We start from the raw sequence: 23,172 nt of genomic DNA on the forward strand, positions 1-23,172 counted from the left end.
TGTGTCGTCCAAATTATTCCTAGCTGAGTTGAGCCCTGACCAGTCCACCGTCTCTGTTGGCTTTGTCCGCTTTGTAGGTTGGTTTGCTTTGTTCAATTCCCAGTCAAGAGCCTCTATTGTCCAGTCAAACCGCGTGGTCGATTCGAGTATCGCGATCGAGTGAAGTGATAAGTGGATAAGTGCTTCTGTGAGATAACAGTGATTAATTATGCCAGTGAGTGATGACTACCGCCTTCTGTGCAAGCAGGAGCGGTCCGTGCGAATTTCTCTCGAGAACCTGAAGGAGTTCGTACAGTCCCACCAAGCCGGTGCGGATAGGCATGACGTCGACCTACGCCTAGCCAAGCTAGACGAAATTTGGCAGAAATTTACCGATGTGAGGATGCGAATCGAGCTGCTAACCGACGACGCAGCAGATGATGAGATTTCCACGGATACCGAAGAGACGGAGGAGACAAAACTGCAACGTATCGTTAAGCTACAGAGACAGCATGATCGTGATAATGCGAGAATTCTGAAGGATTTCGAGAATGAAGTGTACCAGTTGAAGAAGGTGCTGTTCAGTATGCTTCAAGCTGGCCCGAGCCGTGTGCAGCAGCCTCAACATCACCAACCGGCAGCTGTGCCGCAATCTAAAGTGAAACTACCCGAGTTGAAACTGCCCACGTTCAGTGGGAGGATGACGGATTGGGTGACATTCCGAGACACCTATAAGAACCTGATCCACAACGATAACAGCCTCTCCGATATGGATAAGTTTACTTATCTGCGCACATCCCTCACCGGGGAGGCACTACAAGAGATTGCCGCAATTGAGATGTCCTCCGCCAATTATGCCATTGCGTGGGAGGCATTAGAAAACGCATTCGAGAATAAGAAACTGTTGGTGATGACTCACCTTGATTCTTTGTTCTCTCTTGAGCCACTTCGTCAAGAAAGCTTCGAGACTTTGAGCAAACTCGTTAACGGGTTTGAAAAGAACCTTCAGATGCTCACCAAGATCGGTGAAGATCCGGATGGCTGGAGTACGCTACTTCAGTACATGCTCTGCAAGCGGCTACATCCCACAACGTTGAGGCAGTGGGAGTCGCATCACAACTCCAAGGAGGTGCCGAACTATAAAGATTTGATCAAGTTCCTGAAGAGTTACTGTTCGGTGCTGCAGTCCATCACCCCTGTGAAGCCCTTCCAATCCGAAGTAAGGAAACCTGTTCGGCCGTCTATCAGCCATGCTGGAGTCCAACCACCCAGTAGCTGTCCATTCTGCGGAGAATCTGCCCACTCCGCCTTTAAGTGTGCAAGGTTTTCGAAGATGAGGATTTCGGAAAGGGTCGATGCCATGAAGAAACTTTCGCTTTGTTTGAATTGCCTGTCATCAGGGCACATCGCGCGATTCTGCACCAGAGGATCGTGCTTCCACTGTGGTCAACGTCACCACTCGTTGCTTCACGCGAACTCATCGACCACCGCGAATCCGTCAAGTAAATCTGGACAGTCAAATGGGAATCAACAAATGAAGAAACCACAAGGACAGAACACGCAACCACCACAAGCTAAGCCAACACCAAACGGTCACTCAACACACACTCAGCCTACACAAAGTGGACACACAGAATCACCGAATTCCACAAATGCAAGCAATGCTCATTCACACATTTCCGCCACAGACTGCCCCAGTACAAGTTATCACACTACACCTCTTGCAACTACACGACACGTTCCACACACTGTTTTGCTCTCTACCGCTGTCGTAAATCTTTGCGATCAGTTTGGTAACTCCTTACTCGCTCGTGCGTTGCTGGACTCTGGGTCCCAGCGATGCTACATATCTGAAGCCATTTCGCAAAGGCTTAAGTTCAAGCGAACCCGTGAACATTTACCGATTGCTGGAATCGGTGGATCGCGAACTGCTTCCACTCAAGCAGTTTTCGCTGAGGTTCATTCGCTTGTCACGAAGTACGTGACGAATCTTAAATTCCACGTGCTACCGCGAGTAACTGTCGATCTTCCGACACGAAGCATCGATATTCGATCCTGGAACGTGCCGAAGGAGCTAGTGTTGGCTGATCCGACATTCCATGAGTCCGGAGCAGTTGACTTGATAATAGGAGCTGAGGTGTACCTGGAGCTGATGATCGCTGAGCGTCAAATCAAGCTAGGAGATTCCGGTCCGATTCTGCAGAACACTCTGCTGGGCTGGATTGTTTCCGGAGGTATTCCGGACGAGTCTGCTTCTCTACCAGCGGTATCAGCATGCGCAACTGAGAAAATTGAAGAAGGATTGGCACGTTTCTTTGAGCTGGAATCGTGTCGCACCACCAGCACGTTGTCTTTGGAGGAGTCAGCGTGTGAAGCACACTTCGAGAAAACGACGAAGAGGGACTCAAGCGGCCGATTTGTCGTCCAGCTACCGAAAAAGCAGTTTGTGATTGATCGCCTAGGGGAAACTCAAGCTATTGCCACTCGTCGCTTCATGGCACTCGAGCGAAGATTGGATACTGATCCTGCCGTGAAGAAAATGTACATCGAGTTCATCGACGAGTATCTTCGCATGCAACACATGCGAGAGATTTCACCACGAGAGTTGAGCACCTTTCCAGTCACGTACTTCTTGCCGCACCATGCGGTACTTAAGCCCGACAGCACGACTACCAAACTGCGCGTCGTTTTTGATGCGTCGTGTGCAAGCACTTCTGGAGTGTCGCTTAACGAAGCTCTGATGGTGGGTCCTGTAGTCCAGGAGGACCTAACTTCGATTACACTACGTTTTCGTTTACGGAAGTATGCGATGACGGCCGACATCGAGAAGATGTACAGAATGATTAAGATGCACCCTATGGACCACTCGCTTCAATGCATTATGTGGCGAGAAGACGCCACCAAGCCGATTCGATTCTTCGTACTGACGACCGTCACGTATGGGACGTCTTCGGCGCCGTACTTGGCAACCCGCTGCCTGCGAAAGCTAGCATAAGACGAGAAGGTTAAGTTTCCTGTCGCCGCTGATACGATAATCTACGAGTTCTACGTGGACGATATGCTGAAGAGCGTCGACAGCGTTGAAGAGGCAGTTCAACTATCAAAAGACCTCATTCACGTTCTCGGCACTGCGGGACTCACTTTGAGAAAATGGAGTTCAAACTCTCGAGAACTGCTGGATCAAATTCCTCCGTATCTGCGCGACGAACGCTCTTCGTTGGACCTCGAGCTCTTAAACCCCACCGTTAAGACCCTTGGAATCAAATGGGAACCCCGATCGGACATTTTTCGGTTCACTGTGCCTCAGTGGAACCCTGCTACTGAGATCACCAAGAGGATCATCCTGTCCGATTTCGCGAAGCTCTTCGACCCGCTAGGCCTGGTTGGACCTAGTCTAGTTCCAGCCAAGGTTTTTCTCCAGGATCTTTGGAGAACAAAGTGTTCCTGGAACGAAACTGTGCCAGACGAGCTTCAAAACTGGTGGAAAGAATTTCGAGAAAGTTTGGAGAACCTGACCCAGCTTCGCGTTCCTCGTTGGGTTGCGTTTGGAAGCGACACAATATCTGCTGAACTTCATATGTTCTGTGATGCGTCCATGAAAGCGTATGGTGCCTGCATCTATCTGCGGTGCACTTCGTTCGACGGCACTGTCACAGCAGCACTACTCACCGCGAAATCTCGAGTGGCACCGCTCGAAGATCTAGAGAAGAAGCGGAAACAGACCTCAATTCCTCGTCTGGAGCTGTCGTCCGCACTCACCGGAGTTCATCTATTTGAGAAGGTCGTCCAAAGTATCAAAATCACTGCCCAACCGTACTTTTGGACGGACTCGATGATCGTTAAATGCTGGATCGCTGCTGCTCCGTCACGCTGGAACGTTTTCGTTGCAAATAGAGTGTCCGAGATACAGCACATCACCCGTGGAGGCATCTGGAACCATATCGCTGGGCTGGAAAACCCCGCGGACGTTTTGTCAAGAGGAATGTCTCCAGATCAACTGAAGGACTACGAGATGTGGTGGCAAGGTCCACCGTGGCTGCACTTGGACAAGTCTTCCTGGCCGAAAACCGCGACAATCAACCCGAAGGATCTGGATCCTTCGCTCCTTGAAGAACGAACGACGGTAGCGGCCCCAGCTCAAGTTGTCGAACCCAGCCCGATTTTTGGTCTTCGATCGTCGCTTCAAGACTTAGTTCGAATCGTGTCCCTTCTACGAAGATTCGTTCATAACTGTAGGAACCCCGATGGTCGGAAGACAGGCCTTATCAAGCACGAAGAGCGGTCAGAGGCATTACACCAGCTTCTACTCTTAGCGCAACAAGAAAGCTTCCCGGAGGATTTGATCGCGCTTCGCAGAATCGGTGAAGTTAAATCAACATCGAAATTAAGAAAGCTAGCTCCAAGCCTTGTGAACGGAATGATCCTGGTCGGCGGCCGGCTGCGGAACGCTAATATCTCGGCCGGACGGAAGCATCCCGTCATTCTGGACAACCATCATCCTCTATCGATTATCATCGCCGTTCACTACCATCAGAAGAACCTGCACGCAGGACAGCAGCTCTTGATCGCCAGCATGCGGGAGAAGTACTGGCTATTGTCTGCTCGCAACCTGGCTCGGAGAGTGATCCACCGCTGCGTCAAATGCTTTCGGGCACGGCCGACGGCTCACGAGCAGCTCATGGCGGACTTAAGGACTGTTCAATTTATAAAACGGACAACTTGCTTGTGCGATATCTTTTTTATTTTTCAATAAAATCATTATCAGCTTTTTTGCATAACTTTCTATAGCTATTCTCAAATGTAGGAAAAATATAACATTAAGCAAAATGTTCTTTATTGTGTAACTGAAGCGGTTTTCGTAAAACATCAATAAAAACCCATTTCTCAAAATTCGACATAACTTTCCACATACTTAATATGCACATTTTCATGAGGTTTTCAATGTATTGGAATCTTATACTCTTCTACTAAAGGTAAAGCTTAATAGTTGATCAGTAATAATGCACCAAGCAGTCTCCGGCTTGATATAGTGAGTTACCTTATTTTCATAGAAATTATGAAAAAATGTTCATTTAAGTCCTGTGCTGCAATAACATCACGGATTCGGCTAAAAATTTGTCCAGAGTAGTAGAATATTGCTCTCTGAATGATACAGAAGAAAAATTTACTTATAATTGCATTTTTCATCAAAAATTTAGTACATAAAGATGTCCATATTAAAAAATTTCATACTTGTTGCTCCATTGATGCAGATTTTCGACTCTAGCGAATCTTGTTATTATATTTTTTTTTTCAGCAAAGTTGGTCCCATGTTATTGTACACCTTATTTAATAATAATCGGATGCAAAGTTTCCATTTCCAACATTATTGTTACGCAAAATTTGCATTAGGCTGCATTGTTATTTGTAAGAACCTTCAAAGAACGAAACCGTTTTGATTACTGTGTCTGCATTAGCGCACAATAACCAAACCAGCAATGCTATTGAGAAGCAGTTTTCTGCATTTAAAACCACATTATTCTCACTTTCGACTGGATTCATAAAAAAATTGATTATTTAATATTTTCATGCCCTTTTTGCTTTACAATTGAATTTTATTGAAAAAATCGAACCTTACTTGAGACTATAATATCTCAACACTTAATTTTCCCATTGAGTTTAAATTTTGCCAGAATGTTTATTACTCATGCTGCTGCAGCATGGCACATACTTTTTTGGTATTAAAAACGATATACCATATGTGAACAGTAATTTTATATATATTTTCAATTTTCAGCAATCGAAAAATTCACCTTATTTAACACCTGGCCGATTTTCTATAAAATAAAACTATTTTTATTCCATTCAAAAATGATCACTATAATGACAGATGATGTACTGAACAACGAAACAAGGGTGGTTAAATTTGAACTACGCGTCTTCTTTTTATAGCCTTGTAAAGTTGTCCGTTTTATAAATTGAACAGTCCTTACCCGCAGAACGTGTCACTCCGGCTCCACCATTCATGCGCGTAGGGGTGGACTACTGTGGTCCGTTCTATATCCAGTACCCCTATCGCAAGGGCGGTCCGATAAAATGTTTTGTTGCCGTTTTCGTGTGTCTCGCTGTAAAGGCGGTCCATTTAGAGGTCGTGGGAGACCTCACAACTCAAGCGTTCATCGCAGCACTGAAACGATTCGTCTCCCGTCGAGGTCGGCCTGAAATTCTCATGTGCGACAATGCAACGAACTTTGTCGGTGCCCGGCGTGAACTGGACGAGCTTCGGAAGCTGTTCAACAACCAAGACTTCGTGAAAGCTGTTACTGAGGAGACATCCTGGGAGAACATCAACTTCAAATTCATCCCGGCGAAGTCACCCAACTTCGGAGGCCTGTGGGAGGCCGCCGTGAAGTCGATGAAGGAACACCTGAAGCGTACTCTAGGCAATACAGTCCTCGTCTCAGACGAAATGGCCACTCTGGTGGCACAGATTGAAGCGTGTCTCAACTCGAGACCCCTCACACCACTATCCAACGACGCAAACGACCTGGAAATCCTAACTCCCGGTCACTTCCTGGTGGGCAGGCCGCTCACAGCAATCCCAGAACCATCTTTGCAAGACCTCAACGAATCAAGGCTTTCGAAGTGGCAGCGTGTGCAGTATTTTCTGCAACGAATTTGGAATCGTTGGTCAACACAGTACTTGTCGAACCTGCACACTCGTACAAAGTGGACCAAGCAGCGTAACAACCTTTTTGTCGGCACCATGGTACTGCTGTGCGAGGACAACGTGCCGCCCCTCAAATGGCGGCTGGGTCGGGTCACAGAGATTCACCCAGGAAAGGACGGCAACATTCGTGTCGTCAAAGCTCACACGAAGGACGGAGATTTTCTACGAGCGATATCCAAAGTTTGTGTCCTACCAATACGGGACAACGAGTCGACACCAGCGTCAGCTCACGAGGAGGATTGATTCCTTCTTCATCGAGCGCCCTCCGGCGCTGCGGAGGCCTTCGGGTCTCCGCGTCCCAGTTAAGTCTTTGTATTTTAAATAATAGTCAAAAAGCTCAGAGAATGTTTCGTCCTCCATAGCCAAGTTCGCCCACGGCGGCCGGAGCCGTCCATCCGCCTACGCGAAGTCCGTTTGTCAACCCACCCACACGATGTCTGTTAGACCCAAGACGCTCGCCGCTCTAGCAGTCTACCATCGAGTCCTGTTTTCGTCTGCTAATGAAGTTGTTGCGTCAAGTATTCTGTGGGGGTTTAGGAATCCCCACACAAAGTTACGTGTCTTGCATGTTGTTCGTCAATTCGTACAATCAAACACCATTCCATTTGGTCAGCAGGATGTCACGCAGAGTAAGATCGTCGTCCAAGATGTCAACCGATGAGCTCCAGCATCCTAGCGAACCCCAGATGTGTGACGCCACAGTCCTGAGTATCAAGCTGATGATGTTCCGACCCCAGGAGCAGTCAACCGTCGTCCAAGAAGAAGTCAACGGGAGTCCCGATGGCGCCTCGGTGCCCGCGGAGGCGGACGGCCTCCGCGACCCAGGGAAGTCGTTTTCATATTCAATTTTACAGTTAAAAAATCGCCTCTCATCTCATTCATAGCAACCACGTCGGAGAATCCCTCAGCCGAGGTCGATTGGACGCCCGCCGGAGACGATTCGTGGAGAAGCTTCCCGATTCAAGCGATTGTGCCACACAGACCGTGTGAGGAAACGTACTCGAGCTCCTAGGAAAGACGAACCAAGTGACGAACTACATCAGCAGCAGTGACTTCAGCAGACTTTATAGACCGAGCAGCAGACCATCAATCCGTTCGAGTAATAGTTGTAACAGTGAATCCCATTGCATGTGTACAGTGTTTATATACATTAGTTGATAAGATGTTAGGTAAACGTTATCTCTAGTTGAAATTTCAAGTCATTTCAAGGCGGCCGGTATGTTTGCGCCGATCGCCAAGTTAGGTCATTAATTTGCATTGCAACTACCATTACTACAAGACCACTAGGTTTCTCATTAGTGTCCGAGCAAAACATACAGTCGCACTACTCTAACTGAAGTGAATTGTTATTCTATCCCGTATCATATCGATCGCCTCACGATCGATGATAGGGCCGACCGCAGGTAGCGATACGATGGTCAAAAAACATCGCACACGGTCGGCAGGCAGGTCAGAAACTTGTAATAAATTAGTCTCAAATAAACCTCTCGCACATCCAGACCGCGTTTGACCTACGTCGCGTGTTTCAATATTGTACCATTGTGAACGTTAGCAGTCAGTGTTAAATAAATTCCCACTCAGTCCGACCCACAAAAGTCCGCGAGTTTTTTCGTTTATCCGTGTAATCCGACGACCTGAAATCAGTGCTAAAGACTAAGTGTACACAACCGTTTTCTCCTTTCAAAAATTTAGTTAATGGCTTTGCAATTTTTGAATAATTTTTCACAAATCTTCTATAATATCCGGATAATTCAAGGAATGCACGTAATTCTTTTAAACTACTAGGTTCTGGATAATTTTGGATACTTTCAATTTTCTTTGGATTTGGTTTCAATCCATTTCTGGACACAATAAATCCAAGAAATTCAACTTTGGGTTTTAGCCATTCAGATTTGTCTAATTGTATTTTAAAATTTGCATTACGAAGGGTTTCCAAAATGATTTTCAAATTGCTCAATTGTTCTTCCAAAGTTTCTCCGAATACTATTATGTCATCGATATAGACATAACAAATTTTACCAATATATTCATGCAACACATCGTCCATCACACGCTGAAAGATGGCCGGGGCATTCTTCAGACCAAACGGTAAACGCACGAATTCGTACTTTCCGTTGTTTACTGAAAATGCAGTTTTTTCTACATCTTTACCATTCAAGGGTATCTGGTGAAAACCAGACGCAAGGTCAAGTGTAGTAAAATATTTCATTTTTCCCAAGTTTGCCAAAATAGTGGAGGTATCTGGTATTGGATACCTATCACTTATGGTTTTCTGATTTAATTTACGGTAATCAATAACAAGTCTATATTTTTTCTGTCCTGAAGCATCTAGCTTCTTAGGAACTATCCAGACCGGAGAGTTATAAGGCGATCTAGATGGTCTTATTATCCCATCTTGTAACATTTTGTCAATTTGAGTACAAACCTCATTTTTCAAAGCTTGCGGATAAGGATACAATTTTGAATATATGGGATTATCATCAATTGTCCTTATATCAGCATTCACTTTTGTTGTGAAAGTCAATTTTTCATTAGGTGGTTGAAATAAATCCTTGTATTGTTCTAACAAATTATGCAGTTTTTTCTTTTCATGTATTTCCAAATGTTCATCTCGAATATCTATTTTATTGATCATTTGTAATTTACGCTGCAATAAAGGGATTTCAAATTTTGAATCAATTATTAGTTTTTCTTTTGATGTATCAATTACAGCTTTAATTTCCCTAAGTGTATCGTGACCTATTATTGCATCAAATGTTTTTAGCATTGGCAAATGAAAAAATTTCACATTGATATTTGAATATGGTGCAAAAATTTTACCTTGAGAAAAACTTTCAATTTTGATATCTCCTCCTACCGATGAGACATAAAAGGGTCTTTGAACCGCATGGGATATTTTAGCAAATTTTGGATGAATAAAATTTTTATTCGATCCGGTGTCAACTAAAATTCGAAGTGGATTTTCCAATTTACCATTACCATAATGTAAAAAATATGGTAATGATGATTTTATCCTAAAAAATTCAGTTCACTTTCGCCTACAGGTTCATCATTAACAGACTGTTCTTCAAGTGGTTGTTGATATTCAAAGTTTTCGCAATACCTTTCAAATGAAGGCATTTCGGGGAATTCATTATTTGTCAAATATGGAAGCTGTTGGAAATATTCTTCTGAATCATCAGATTCAATATGGAAGATTCGTGGTCTGTTGGCGTAATTCACCAAATTAGTTTGAAGCGAGGAGTCAACTTCCATTGGAGCTTGTCCACGTTGGAAGGGATTAGGTTGATAAACTGGTTGTGGTTTAGGTTGAGATATTTGTTGAGGTGGTGATTGAACTATTGTAAATGGTTGAGGCATAACTCTAGGTGGAAACATTGTTTGTTGAGGATATTGATAAAATTGCGGTCTAGTAACATACCTTTGCATGTGAGGTAAAGGCTGCTTCATGTTAGGAATCATTGGTTGCCTGTTAGAGAATGGATAACTTGGTACATTGATGCTATTTGGCATCCTAAATGGTATTTTTGGTGGAATCGGAAGTGGTAGTTTTGAAGACATGAAATTTTTAGATGTTGAAGGCATATCTTGACTTTTTGGTTTGGTCATCATTTTCCTGAACTCAATGTTTTGATATATTATGCAATACGCATACGCATTGGCTAATGATTCAGGCTCATAATTTTTCAAAAATTTACCTATGCCCCCATCCAATCCTCTAATAAACGCATCTATGGCTTTTTTATTATACATACCAATTAGCGCTTTGGATGCTTCTGGGTGTCTAAAAGATTGGTTCGTCTTAATTTGTCCTGCAATTAATGAAAGAAGTTTATTTATTTCATCGTAATAGGTTTTCAAGTTTCGTCCGCCTTGTGTGATATTCATCAATTGGTAATCTAGGGTGGTCAGATCCCTTTTCTCGCCATAATATGTTAGGAGTGTTTTTTTTATTAGATTCCAATTAATGTTCACGTCCGAATTAACCAGAGCCGTATTGGCTTCACCTTTTATTTTCCTCCTTATCACCGTACAGATTGCGTAAAACTTATTCTTTTGTGCAACACTGCTGGAAGAATTTACTTGATATGCTCTAACTAACGTATCTACATCTTTTATCCAGCTGCTCAATTCATCTGATGATCCCTCAAAATTTGGGATTCCGTTTATTAAGTCTGGAATTTTTTCAATAGACGATGGATCAGCAGGTGTTCCATCTGGATTTAGATAATAAAGAATCGGATCTTCATAGTCTAATTCCGGTGGAACCACATTTGCTTGTTCCAGAGCATCGAGCCGATCTAATATATCTTGCATATCGTTATTTGGCATATTAATCTTTAGTTTGTTGAATGTTTTAATTAAATTATCCAGAATTTTAATGGGAAAGATATTCTAGAATAATTCACCAAATTAACTTTTCACTACACTTAATTAACTTTTTTTGAATAATTCACCAAATTAACTTTTCACTACACTTAATTAACTTTTTTTTTAAACTTCACACTTTTTCTGAAATTAAATGAATTATTAGTTAATACTTACAGAAACTTAACCATAATACGAATGCTCTATCCTGTACCAGAGAGCACTTCGTCTTGAAATCGGGTCCCGTCCTGTATCGTCGGGACTCCTTGAGACGACCAGACACGAGCTTCAACTGTCCCGGTGAAGCGGCGATCTTCCCGTTTCTCCTATGCTGGTTGGTGACTAGGGGCGCTCCTCTCCACGGCTGCTGTGATAGTGGCGGTCGCTACTTTTACAGCGGTAAAGTTGAAATTTTCGGATAACACTCACGATGTTGTATCACTCGCGACGAATTAAACGATACTCGCGCTGGTCCCTATTCGGGCGCCAGTTAATAAATTTTTAAGTTAAAATAGTTTTTTAAAAAAACTACAAAAACCTACATTAAAAAAACTACAAAAACCTAATGACGTTCGGATAACCAACCAACCTCTTCAATTAATTAACTACCTAACACTGACTAATCAGTGTCGGTCGAGCTTCTGCCCTTTTATTGATTTATCATGTTTTGAATTCCATTTGTGTGTTTAGTCTTTCTTTTGTTGTTTAATTTAGCTGGAATGGGTGCTGCTGTACTGGCTGGTGTGGTGCTAACTACTGTTTGAACATTTTTCATAATATTTTTTTGTCGATGAAGGCATATAAACCTGCCTTTATGATAGGTACAAATACTAAGTACTTAATAACAATTTCATGCTTAAAACATAATATTTTCTAAAAATTATCTTTTGTCAAACAATTTAATTTTCAGAAAATGTCTCTTAATTTATAAGGTAAAACTCCTGAAGACCTTAACCAACCATAAAAGTACTATTTTGAAAATAAAATTTGATTGAATGTGATTGAAAGCAATTGAAAGAAAATTATATCTTTAAAAAACGGCCTCTGGCGCATGGACCATTTCGACATCCATATGTTCAACATTACATTTCCAAAGGTATGTGCATGAAATCAGTCTATGTTCCTTTGCCATTATCAGATTAGTGGCTCTACTATACTATCCAATAGATGCATGCAAAGTTAATTAGTTCGAAGTAGGGGAACGATGACTTTGAAAACTGTCGCATTTTTTTATGGGTCATACTGTATGTTTATAGAATATTATGAAAAAACAACAATAGCAAGAAAACATTGCCAACTGAAAGGTTCAGATCGCCGACGTCAAGACTATAGGTGCAATCAGTGGAGAATATTACCAAAGCTAATGACTCAATAATCAAATTCTGCTTGATGCCGAAGAACACGAAGTTTGTGATCCCAATACAGTTAGTTAGTTAGTTAGTTAATTTATTTTCGACACTTTGCACCCAATACAGTTAAATACCATATTAGCCTAGGAGCTCTTTAGTTTGCTCACTAATAAGTCTATTAAGAATATCAAATTGGTTTTATTTGAATAAACTTCACCACGACATCCGAAGGACTCTGCAGGAGTTTCTTCTAAAATTCTTTCAGCAGTTCATTTTGGAATTCCTCAAGGAGTTTCTTTTCTCCCTTTTTAATTCCTCCAGCACTTCCTTCTGGGATTTCTCCAAGAATTTTCTTTGGGAATCCATTTGATAATTCCTCCTTCTTGTATTCCTTCAGGGGTTCCTTCAAGAGTTCCTTCTTAGCTTCTCCAGGAGTTTTTTTTTCAAAGGTTTTTCGAAAAGTTTATCCATTTCCCTCAGGAGTTCTTTTAAGGCAGGGGTTTTCAGACCTTTGGTTCGCGGTGCACTTTTTGGAAATAAATTGCTTCACGGTGCACATGTTGTTTATTGTAAAAAAAAGCAATTTCAAATTGGTTAAAAAAGCTGTTCTATTTTCATAGCAACTCCCAGATGCATACAGTCGTCGTTAAAAAAAAAATACTCTCACTGATTATTTATGACAGTGCCTCTTTTCATTACTTATCAGAGCATAGTGAAGTGACGCAGTTGTTTTTGGAATATTTCTGGAAATTTTCACATAAGATTTTTAGCGAAATCCTGAGCAGATTCGAAGTAGAATTAATGCCAAATTATTGGAGGGACAGATGATCCCTGCATGGTGTTTGATAGATGGCAAATTCCTAGAAAGACTCTTGGAAGCTTGATTTTTGGAGCTTTGGCATATTATTGACAAGGTTTTGGATAATTTCATTCAGTGCTCTTTTGTCAATTCGGAAGAAACTTCATTTGAAAATCATAAATTCGTTGTCAGTAAAAATCCTTGTCAACTAATTTCGAGATCAGTGATAGATTTCTTCTCTGGTAATAATCAAAACCTCAGAAATATTAGATTTTTTTTTGAGATATTTGAGCGAATTTTTTGAAGAAAGATTGCAGATTCCAAGTAAATATCAATAGCTAGTTCTTAGGAAAAAAAAAAATATCTGAATATCAAGAGTTTTGGTAGATTTGCTCCATTATTGTACGCGAATATCTTAAAGAGTTTTTACTGGATTCAAGGTTAACTCATCGGCGTGAATAAATGTTGTTCTCAATCCGTTGAAGTATCGTCCAATAGTTTTGCCATGGACCCTATGTTCTAATTAGTTCATATAATTTTTCATTAAAATGTCATGATGCATCACTGAGCATTCCAATGATTCATTGGCTTTTTGCTTTTCAATGATTTTTTGTCTCGCGTTTTTGAAGTGATAAAAAACTGTGAATTCTGCAGCAACGAAGCAGAAAAAGTATCATCGTAGTCAGTGCGAGTGAGAATATAGGATGACACTTTTCATACGAATATTCGCTTTGGTGACAGAAAATTATCACTTTGAAATTTCGAACCACATATCCAACATGGCTGCCGATGCTGATGATGCCGTAAAAGCCTTAAACAGGTAATGAACTTTTATGAAGTGCTGCGGTGCACCTGTCATAGCTTCACGGTGCACCAAGTGCACCGCAGCGCACGATCTGGAAACCCCTGTTTTAGGGCTTTCTTTTCCTCTCTTCCAACATCAGTTTCTTCGGACATCTCTTCAGGGATTTCAACCGGAATTTCTTTTGAGATTCTACCAGAACTTCTTTCTGGGTTTCCTGAAGAAGTTTCTTTCGGGATTCCTCCAGGAGTCCCTTCTGGTTTCCTTCAGGAATTCACTCAGATATTCATTCCGAGATATCTGCAGGAAACCCCTCCGGCATTCTTTCAAAACCCTCCCAGCAGTTGCTTCTGGGATTCTTTCAGAAGTTCTATTTCGGATTCCTTCAGGAATTCCTTTCTGCATTCTTCTGGGATTCCTCGAGGACTTCCTTCTAGGATTTATCCAGGGTTTTTTTTTCGGGAATACTCCAGGAATTTTTTCCAGCATCCCTCCATTCACTCCATCCAGGCTTCCTCCAGGATCTCTTAGAATTCCGCGAAGAATCCCTTTACTGATTCCTCTCATAGTTCTTTCTGGAATTCCTCAATGATTTTTTTTCTTAGATTTCTACAGGAGTTATATCCGGATAATTTTCCGGGACTCCCCAAAAGTTGTTTTCAGGATTCCTTCGAAAATCCTTCCGGGATTCCTTCAAAAATTTATTTTGTGTTTTCTTCAGAAACTGAACTAGGAATATCTTCTGCGAATCTACAAATATATCCTTCTGAGATTATTCCAGGAGTTTACTCAAGATTTCTCCAAAAGTTCCATCTAGAATTGCTCCAAGAACTCCTCATGGAATTTCTTTTGACACTTTTCTATGGTTTCCTGTCAAGATTCCTCCTGGAGTTCCTTCTGAAATTCTTCTGGAAGTTCTTTCAGATATTCCTTCTGAGTTTCTTCTAGATCCTTTTGGAATATTTTCAGAAGTTTTTTTTCCTGTGATTCCCAGTAGAAATTTTACAACTTGCCTGCACCCTCCCTGGTAATATCTGCCAGATTAAATTTTATTCTTTTATTTTCCAAACAAATAAATGCTCGTGTAAGAATATTCAAAGATCAAGATTTGTTACAACAAATGTTTCCGTACACAGCCACTGAAATACCTTTTTTTATGCAATTCAGTATCATAATTTATATTAGATATCTCGCGTTTAGTACCATACAGTCGTATCTACATAGATTATTTCTTCGGATTATACCGGGAAATACGACCACGACCAGTATTCAGATGATCTCTCGGTGTATTTCGGGAAATGACAACTACTACAAGCTTCTAAAACAACAAATACAACCGAAAATGATTTTCCCGATTTGCCGGCCAAGTTATGAACCATTAAAGAGAAAATCGATGAAGAGAAATCGATCATTGTAGATACGCCTGTAGATACTAAGGGCCATTGTAGATACTAAGGGCCGATTTCTTCACCTCTGCTTAACTGGTAAGCCAGGTTTACCCATACAGTTAAACCTGGCTTAACGCTTAAGCCAGGGTGGAGAAATCACCCCTAAGCGCGAGAACTGATATTGGTATCATAATGACCAATTTTTCCGAACTGCTTTATTATGCAACTGAAACGAGTTGCATAATGAAAAATAGTTATATAATGTTCATAATGCAACTCGTTTGAATTTCATTATGGATGACTAAATCAAAGAATTTCATTATAGTTCATAATGCAACTCATTTGGGTTGCATTATGAATCATAATGCGATTGTTTGATTGGAAACCAGAGTTGTAAAAACCAGGGATGGTGCAGGCACGTCAAACTCGAACAAACTACGCCTACCTAACATGCATCGAGCGGGCCTTCCCAAACAACACACACGGAGAAAAATTGATATACATTTTAGTTTATTACTTTATAATAATTTTGCATTTTACTGTTTCAAACTTTGTCATGCGTAAAAACTATGCATTGCAATCATTTATATTATGCAATCCCCTGTATTTACAGTATATATTGGTTTCCGTGAATATCAAAGCCCATATCTTAATCTTAGGATTTGAGAATATTTAACTCGACCACCGCTATTGCTAGAAAGTTAAATAAATCATCCGTACTGTTATATCTTGTTTGTCCGCGAGTTCCTCGAGTGTTCAGAGTCCTGTTGGAAGCCGGAGAATCGCCGGTCGCAGTTATTCGTTTCATTCACAGTAAGTACTTAGCCATTTGTTTTTCTCACGGACATTAAATTTGTGTTACCCGCATCAGATTCCGCCAGCATCGGAAAGCTGTATCGACCAAGTTCCTGCTGAGGTTCCTGCTCCTTGAATGATCCGAAGAACAGGTGGAGCATTAAGCGATGGAGAAAGAACGTTGCGGAAAGGAAAACGATGGAGCAGGAACCTTACCGGATGATATATCTGAATCCTACCAAGGATGCTGCTCATCAGTTTATATATCATCGATTCATACGTCATACCCCATGTTTAGAGTTAGGTGAATTGTATTTAGTTTATTCAAATTATTGTAATATATATCTAAGAAAATGATAATAAATTTGATAATCTTCTCCCGGATCTTGCTAAACTACTTATTTTTCTTCTTGGTTATTGTGTTTATTAAAAAAAAAAACAAAAACAAATTCGAATATGCATTCAGCAACGAATATAGCCGGCGTATGCATTCCAATGCATAAACGATTAAAAACTATGGGATGATAAACTCTAAAATATGCATTCCAAAGGGTGGGCAGATCGAATATGGTTTTAGTATGGAATGTATGCATTTTAGCATTTTGTTTTTTAACCGTGTAAGATCAATCTGGGCGAGTTCGCACGCTTCACACTGTTCGCCAAACGGTTGAAATGAAAGCTTTTGCTATTAACCGGTAGGTGGCCGAAGGATTTATGCAGCACGAGTAATAAAGCTCCATCATGGCAGTCGGTAAAATACGGTAAATCCATCCACAGCATAAAACAAGAAACGTTTGTGGATAGCTAGTACCTAAAGATTACCTAGCATTTTATTATTTGGTAACATTTTTTTCCCCTTGGGTAAGATTTGCGTCTGAAGGACCAAATCTGTGAACATTTCTCGCGATTAGTATCATGCAGGCGTAGGGGAACAAAGCCCAATATGCCATGATGGGGTAAAATGGCCCAACTCATAAAAACATTCCTCGATGTGATTTGACTATTATATACTACACGCAGAGAAATAAATTGTAAACACAATCAAAATCTAGTTCAAATCATTTTTCAGTTTACTATAACGACAAACTAATTTCAAGTTTAAAAACTGAACTGTTTCATTGTTTGATAATATAAATATTTTCGTTTGTCGAAATTTTTGTTAGAACAAACGGAGATTTGGTAGATTCAATATAAAATAACGGTTCGTTTCAAACGACTGCACTTTTGCTATTAACAAAGAAGGAATGTGATTGTGTTGGTGACGGCAGCTCCTGCGGCAGTTCGGAAATCTATTTTTAGACGCTCGGCAAGCAGATGGAAAGGAGGTCGAATAAAAAGAGACAAAAAGGCGAAACCGGCCAACTTTTTGCGAATGCTGTCTTTAGTACCTGCGCGTTATCCATCACGGCCAAAACTGCACTTGGAAGTTGCAGTGATGGATTTGCTACACGTTCCTCGTTGTGGTGAAGTTGGGTAAGTTTTTCAAAGATGTGTGAGTACTTCCAGGCCATGTTTGTGGTCCCCATTTTGTAGAAATAAATGAAGTTTCTAACGTTGTATGAAATAATGGTGATTGGTTGTTTTAATCGATAAACTCTAAGTAAGAACAGAGAAATATAACTTTGGTATAAGTAAATTCTCAGTTTGAAAATCAACGAAGCGTTTTATTGTTTCAAACATGCGTCATTTTTCTGCGTGTATAGGTGAATGGTGTCAAGATATGCTTACGTAACCGTACCCATGGGAAATCTTTCGATTTCCCAATGAAAATTATCAACTTCCGGTTTTTCGTGCTTGCAATTAAGGTTTTCTGGTGATTTTATTACCAGTCAAGTGTTTTCAAGTAGATTGAGACACACATGGAGGCGCATGGTTGTTGATGTCTTCGCTTTTCATATTAGGGGTCATTCAAATATGACGACCATCGTTTGGCGGAGAGAGGGGGACACTCCATGTATTGAGCATACGAAAATAGCGGACCAGAGGGAGTCAGAAATGCCCGAAAAATGATGGACGTAATTTTTGAACGTTTTCATGAAGTGGCATCTTACCCCACGGCCTTTTTGCACCACTTCCGTTTTACGAACCAGTTTTTGAAATCGTTATAAATCGATGAAAATGCATTAGTTTAGTGAATATTTTTGCTGAAGTATCGAGCAAATATGGTCTAGTTGCTGTTAATACTTTGAAAGCCTAGTAAATGAAGCTATTTATCATTGAAAACGATGCAAGTTTGAAAAGGCAGCCTATTTATTGCACCCATAAACAAACAGAAACGCTCCATAGAAAATCAAAAAGCGCTCCATAGACAAAAAACATATGCTCCATGAAAATGTACAATGTAACCCATAAATAATTGAAAACGTTCCATACTTTATAGAAAATGTACCGGTATAACATAAAATTTTCTCATTAAAAGTGCAATTTTGTACCAATAACTAATACTGAAATGCTCCATACTAAAACACAAATGCTCCATAATAAAATGCAAATGATCCATAGAAAATTAAAATTGTACCCATAGTAAATTGAATATTGCTCCATAGAAAAATTAAATTGCACCATAAAAAATTGAAATTGCACCATAGAAAATAAATAAATGTTCCATAAGTATTATCAAATTGCACCATACAAAATATGAATTGCTCCATGAAAAATTGAAAATTCTCCATAGATAGCATATTGTTGTAATTTAAATTCGGCAGTGGTGAATTGCTTTACGTAGCACCACTTAAGTGGTGCAGATGTTTAAAGTTATGGAGAATTTTCAATTTTTTATGGAGCAAATCATATTTTATATGGTGCGTTTGATAATACTTATGGAGCATTTATCTATTTTCTATGGTGCAATTTCAATTTTTCATGGTGCAATTTAATTTTTCTATGGAGCAATATTCAATTTACTATGGGTATAATTTTAATTTTCTATGGAGCATTTGCATTTTATTATGGAGCATTTGTGTTTTAGTATGGAGCATTTCAGTATTATTTATTGGTACAAAATTGCACTTTTAATGAGAAAATTTTATGTTTTACCGGTACATTTTCTATAAAGTATGGAACGTTTTCAATTATGTATGGGTAACATTGTACATTTTCATGGAACATAGGTTCATTCTTTAGGGAGCGTTTTTTGATTCTCTATGGAGCATTTGTAATTTATTATGGTCACAATAACCTTTTGCCGTTTGAAAAATGTAATTTTACCCCACTTTCCCCTATCGACAATTATCGATTTCTCTTCATCGATTTTCTCTTCGAATTATTCCGAAAAATACGACCAATATTCGGATAATCTCTCGGTGGGTTTCTGTGCAGAACAACAAAAAGCATTTAAAACAAGAAAAACAACCGAATTGAAATATGCGCAACTAAATGTGGACGAAGTTCTTCTTAGATGTGCTTGTTTATTTCAGGTTGCTCCGGCCAGTTGCACTCGCTGCTCCGAAGAAATTCGGGACCATTAAACCACCTGCTTCCAGCGGTGAGGTCTGGTCGTCTCTGCCATTTAGTTGCATCATCCGCTACATTATCCTTTGTTGGCACCCAACGCCACTCCGCTGCTTCCGTGGTATCAAGAAGCTCGCTAACTCGGTGTGCTACAAACTGCGTGAAACGCCGGTGGTCCGAGGTAATCCAACACAAGACATCGCGAGAGTCGGTCCAAAAACAGCGTCGGTCTGCTTGTATGGGCATGGATTCAGTGATTGTTTGTGCAAGTCTCGCACCGAGGACTGCGGCCTGCAGCTCGAGCCTAGGAATGGACTGGAATTTTAAAGGAGCAACTCTGGTTTTTGCCGTAACGAGAATACATTCTACCGCATCGTCATCCAAGAACCTTACATACGATACGGCAGCAAATCCAGTTTCACTGGCATCAACGAACGTGTGCCGCTCGATACTTCCATTGGAGACGTCCTGAATGTGATACCCGAGCAGAAAGGAATAGCAACAGTATAATAAAATATGTTATTTTGGCAAAATAACTGAGTAACGGAAAGAGTTATTTTTGTGTTATTAATATAACATATCATGTTATAAACTTGGCTGTCATAAGCGGCAAAATAACAAAAATCATAACAAAAAAATGTTCCTGGAAGACCAGTTGAATAACACGTTTTGTTAGATTCAATAACAACTTAATAATAGTGAATATGTAAAAAATATCAATAACAAATTTTGAAATTAAAAAGTTATTGATAACAATCTGAAAGCAAAATGAGTTATTATATCAAAATTGGTTAGCGCCACATTAGCCGATGCGGAGAGTAGGAAAACAGCCGATGCAGTTAATTCATTATGATAAACGGACATTCCTACTCTCCGACTCGCCAACCACTCCGGAAAAAATGCTCCTTCAATCCCGGATAGCAGATTATTCCCAATTAGGCCTTTAATCGAATTGTCTGCGTGGTCTGTTGTACCCCTTCTTCTTATTATTATTTCTGGCTCGACCTTCCAACTGGAACTTGGCCTGCCTCGCTTCAACTTAGTGTTCTTTGGGCACTTCCACAGTTATTAGTCGAGGGCTTTCTTTGCTTGCCATTGCATTGCATGAATTTGATCGGGTTGCATGACGGATTTATCGGGTTGCAGCAGTTCAGATGTAATATTACACAACAGTTTTTTTCTGTATTGTCATGCAAGCACAATGATACACTATGTCCAGAAAGTCGAGAAAATTTCCCGACCGGAACGGAAATCCAACTCACCGTTTCCGGAATAGTGACCCAAAGCCCCTTGAGCCCCTGGAGACCCCTTGTAGTAATATTCTCATTAACTTGGAATTATATTTTCTTGGCGCATAAATGACTTCAATAAATTCTCGATGCACTATGCAGAAGCATGATTCAATAGTATCACTGTATCAGATAAACTTGAATATCTGATGTTTACAGAAGTGTTTGTCATTGCTTGTTCATTCAGTTACCCCAATCATTACTACAAAGCACATCGACCACATATCTAAAATCAAAGCTCCCAGGAAGATATAATCCAAGCCCAGATAATTTTCTACACGGCTTGTGGTTAATACAAGTGGCTGGAAGGGAGAGAGGCATCAGTGTCAATTTCGGAACGGCAATCATCTATCAAATCCATACAAATTTCCGTTCCAAACGAGCAGGAAACCTGTCAAAATTGGAACATGACGCCACTCTCCCTTTCAATCTCTCTAGTTATTACCATAAAAATATGTCAGTGACAGACGAAAGATCGAAGGAAAAAGCTATTTATCAGCGCTGGGACTTACTACTCAGGTGCGGCATCCTCCCGCGTAATCCGGCGCCCACTACTCTGCTGTCGACTTCGGGCAAGTCCTGTTCCACTTCGTTTTGAAGTGTCACCAAACTGAATGCCTCTGCCAATCCGTTCCGGGTCCATTCGTCGATTTCAATCTTGGCCAGGATCGTTTTCGAACACTTGAGGAACGCTTCCTCAACGTTCTTCCCGGTTTTGGCGCTCGTTTCCAAAAATATCAACTCATTCTCCTGGGCTAAGGTACTCGCTTCCAGAAAGGTTACATCTCGTTCCTCTCCATGTCTTTCATGTTTCCCACCAGGGGAATACAAATGTTCTGCGAAGCAAGCGTCCGGGAATCGTTCAAAAAATTTGAATGAACGTTGAAGCTGTCCCGAGAGGTTGTGTCGTACTCCAGCAGGGCACCGGCCGCTCCATTGTAGTAGAATCGGGTGACCGAACGGAACCGCATCTGGCCGGCCGTGTCCCAGACTGCAGTTGTATGGATTTTCCGGTGCCTTTGCGAGATCCGAACTCGACACCGATCGTGTGCGAACTGTCCTCTATGAATTTGTTTTTGCCACGACTTTCCACTGCCAGTCCGACCTATGATGAGAAATCCTAATCGTATTCTTCGGACATGATTGGGTTGCTGATTTTTTTCAAGGAATTGGCATCCCTATTCAATCCAACGTATTTTGATCGTAGCCAACATATCGCCGGCTCAAGCATCTCCAGCGCACGGCTCAAGCTGACAACGTCGACAGCTGTCAATATTTTTCTTTGTTTGTTGTTTTATTATTGTGGTTGGTTTGAACGGGTTTCTCCGTTTTTTGAGAAACTTAGGAAAATTATTGAAAATTCCAAAGTTAAATATCGGAAATATTATTACAATGCACATTTTCTTTTACGTAACATACTGAGGGATGGTGCAGCGGGTGTTGAATTGGCTCTCAATTGAGGTAAGATTCATAGTTAGAACATTTTTCGTTTCGTTCTGATTTTTCAGTTTGTTCTATACGTCTTCCAGGATAAGAATGCCCAGTTTATTACCTCGAAATGCAAGGCATATGTGAATTTCAGCCCAGTTGGAGGATAGGGAGAATAAGCCCTTACTTGCACAGAACCAGTAGCTGCGTTATTTAGTGAACGGTGAGGATCCTGTGGCACTCTGCGGTTAGGATCCTGTGGCAACTGCAGAGGGAAACTACATATTCACTGACAGACCAGACAGATCCAGATCATCCATATATTTACTATAAAAAGAGACGGGATTATGCGGTTTGTGATGCAAAATACCATGCGAGCAAATAGAGCGCATTTAGCCCCCCAGCTGCAATTTCGTGGTCGCTTGTCATGCATTGCAGACGGTGCGCACGACATTGAAGAGGGGGCTCAATGCGCTTTATCTACTCGCATTCGCAATACTGTTGTGAAATTACCCAAAATACTCGTTGAGAGATAATAGTTTACTGTTTGGTGACATTAAACAACCCATAACAACACTCAAAATTCGTTTGTTGATAGAAAATGTTAAATATCATAGAAAGTTTTTGCTCAAATTACTCCTCTTGGCGTAGCTTCCCAACTGGGTTAAAGCGTGCTTCTCAGCTTATCGTACGGTGAGTACTTGCATAATAATTAACTGAGAGCGAGAGATGATATATGTTCAAGGAAGTCATGGAAACTTCCAAGTTTCTAGGCCGACCGGGAATTCCATCCGTTACCTTCAGCATGGTCTGTAC

General features: G+C 40.9%; 2 protein-coding genes, 1 long non-coding RNA gene and 1 pseudogene across 3 annotated transcripts; 3 read left to right on the forward strand and 1 right to left on the reverse strand.

The window, feature by feature from the left end:
- The first annotated feature begins 208 nt into the window (after window positions 1–208).
- LOC134289655 (uncharacterized) lies at window positions 209–2,974 on the forward strand. Its single transcript, XM_062855845.1, has one exon. It carries the CDS (start codon window positions 209–211, stop codon window positions 2,972–2,974), a length of 2,766 nt encoding a protein of 921 aa, XP_062711829.1.
- Window positions 2,975–3,037: 63 nt separating this feature from the next.
- Window positions 3,038–6,931, forward strand: LOC134289656 (uncharacterized). Its single transcript, XM_062855849.1, has 2 exons — window positions 3,038–4,600; window positions 5,945–6,931. The coding sequence occupies exons 1-2, from the start codon at window positions 3,038–3,040 to the stop codon at window positions 6,929–6,931; spliced, it is 2,550 nt and encodes an 849-aa protein (XP_062711833.1).
- Window positions 6,932–21,439: 14,508 nt separating this feature from the next.
- On the reverse strand, window positions 21,440–22,043 carry LOC134289659 (ras-related protein Rab-4B-like; annotated as a pseudogene).
- A 56-nt stretch (window positions 22,044–22,099) lies between these two features.
- LOC134285816 (uncharacterized) lies at window positions 22,100–22,932 on the forward strand. The gene is made up of 2 exons (XR_009996744.1): window positions 22,100–22,389; window positions 22,458–22,932. It is a non-coding gene; the product is annotated as an uncharacterized LOC134285816 (long non-coding RNA).
- Window positions 22,933–23,172: the final 240 nt, after the last annotated feature.

This window comes from Aedes albopictus, chromosome 1 (genome assembly GCF_035046485.1).
Source record: "Aedes albopictus strain Foshan chromosome 1, AalbF5, whole genome shotgun sequence".
NCBI classification, from domain to species: domain Eukaryota; kingdom Metazoa; phylum Arthropoda; class Insecta; order Diptera; family Culicidae; genus Aedes; species Aedes albopictus.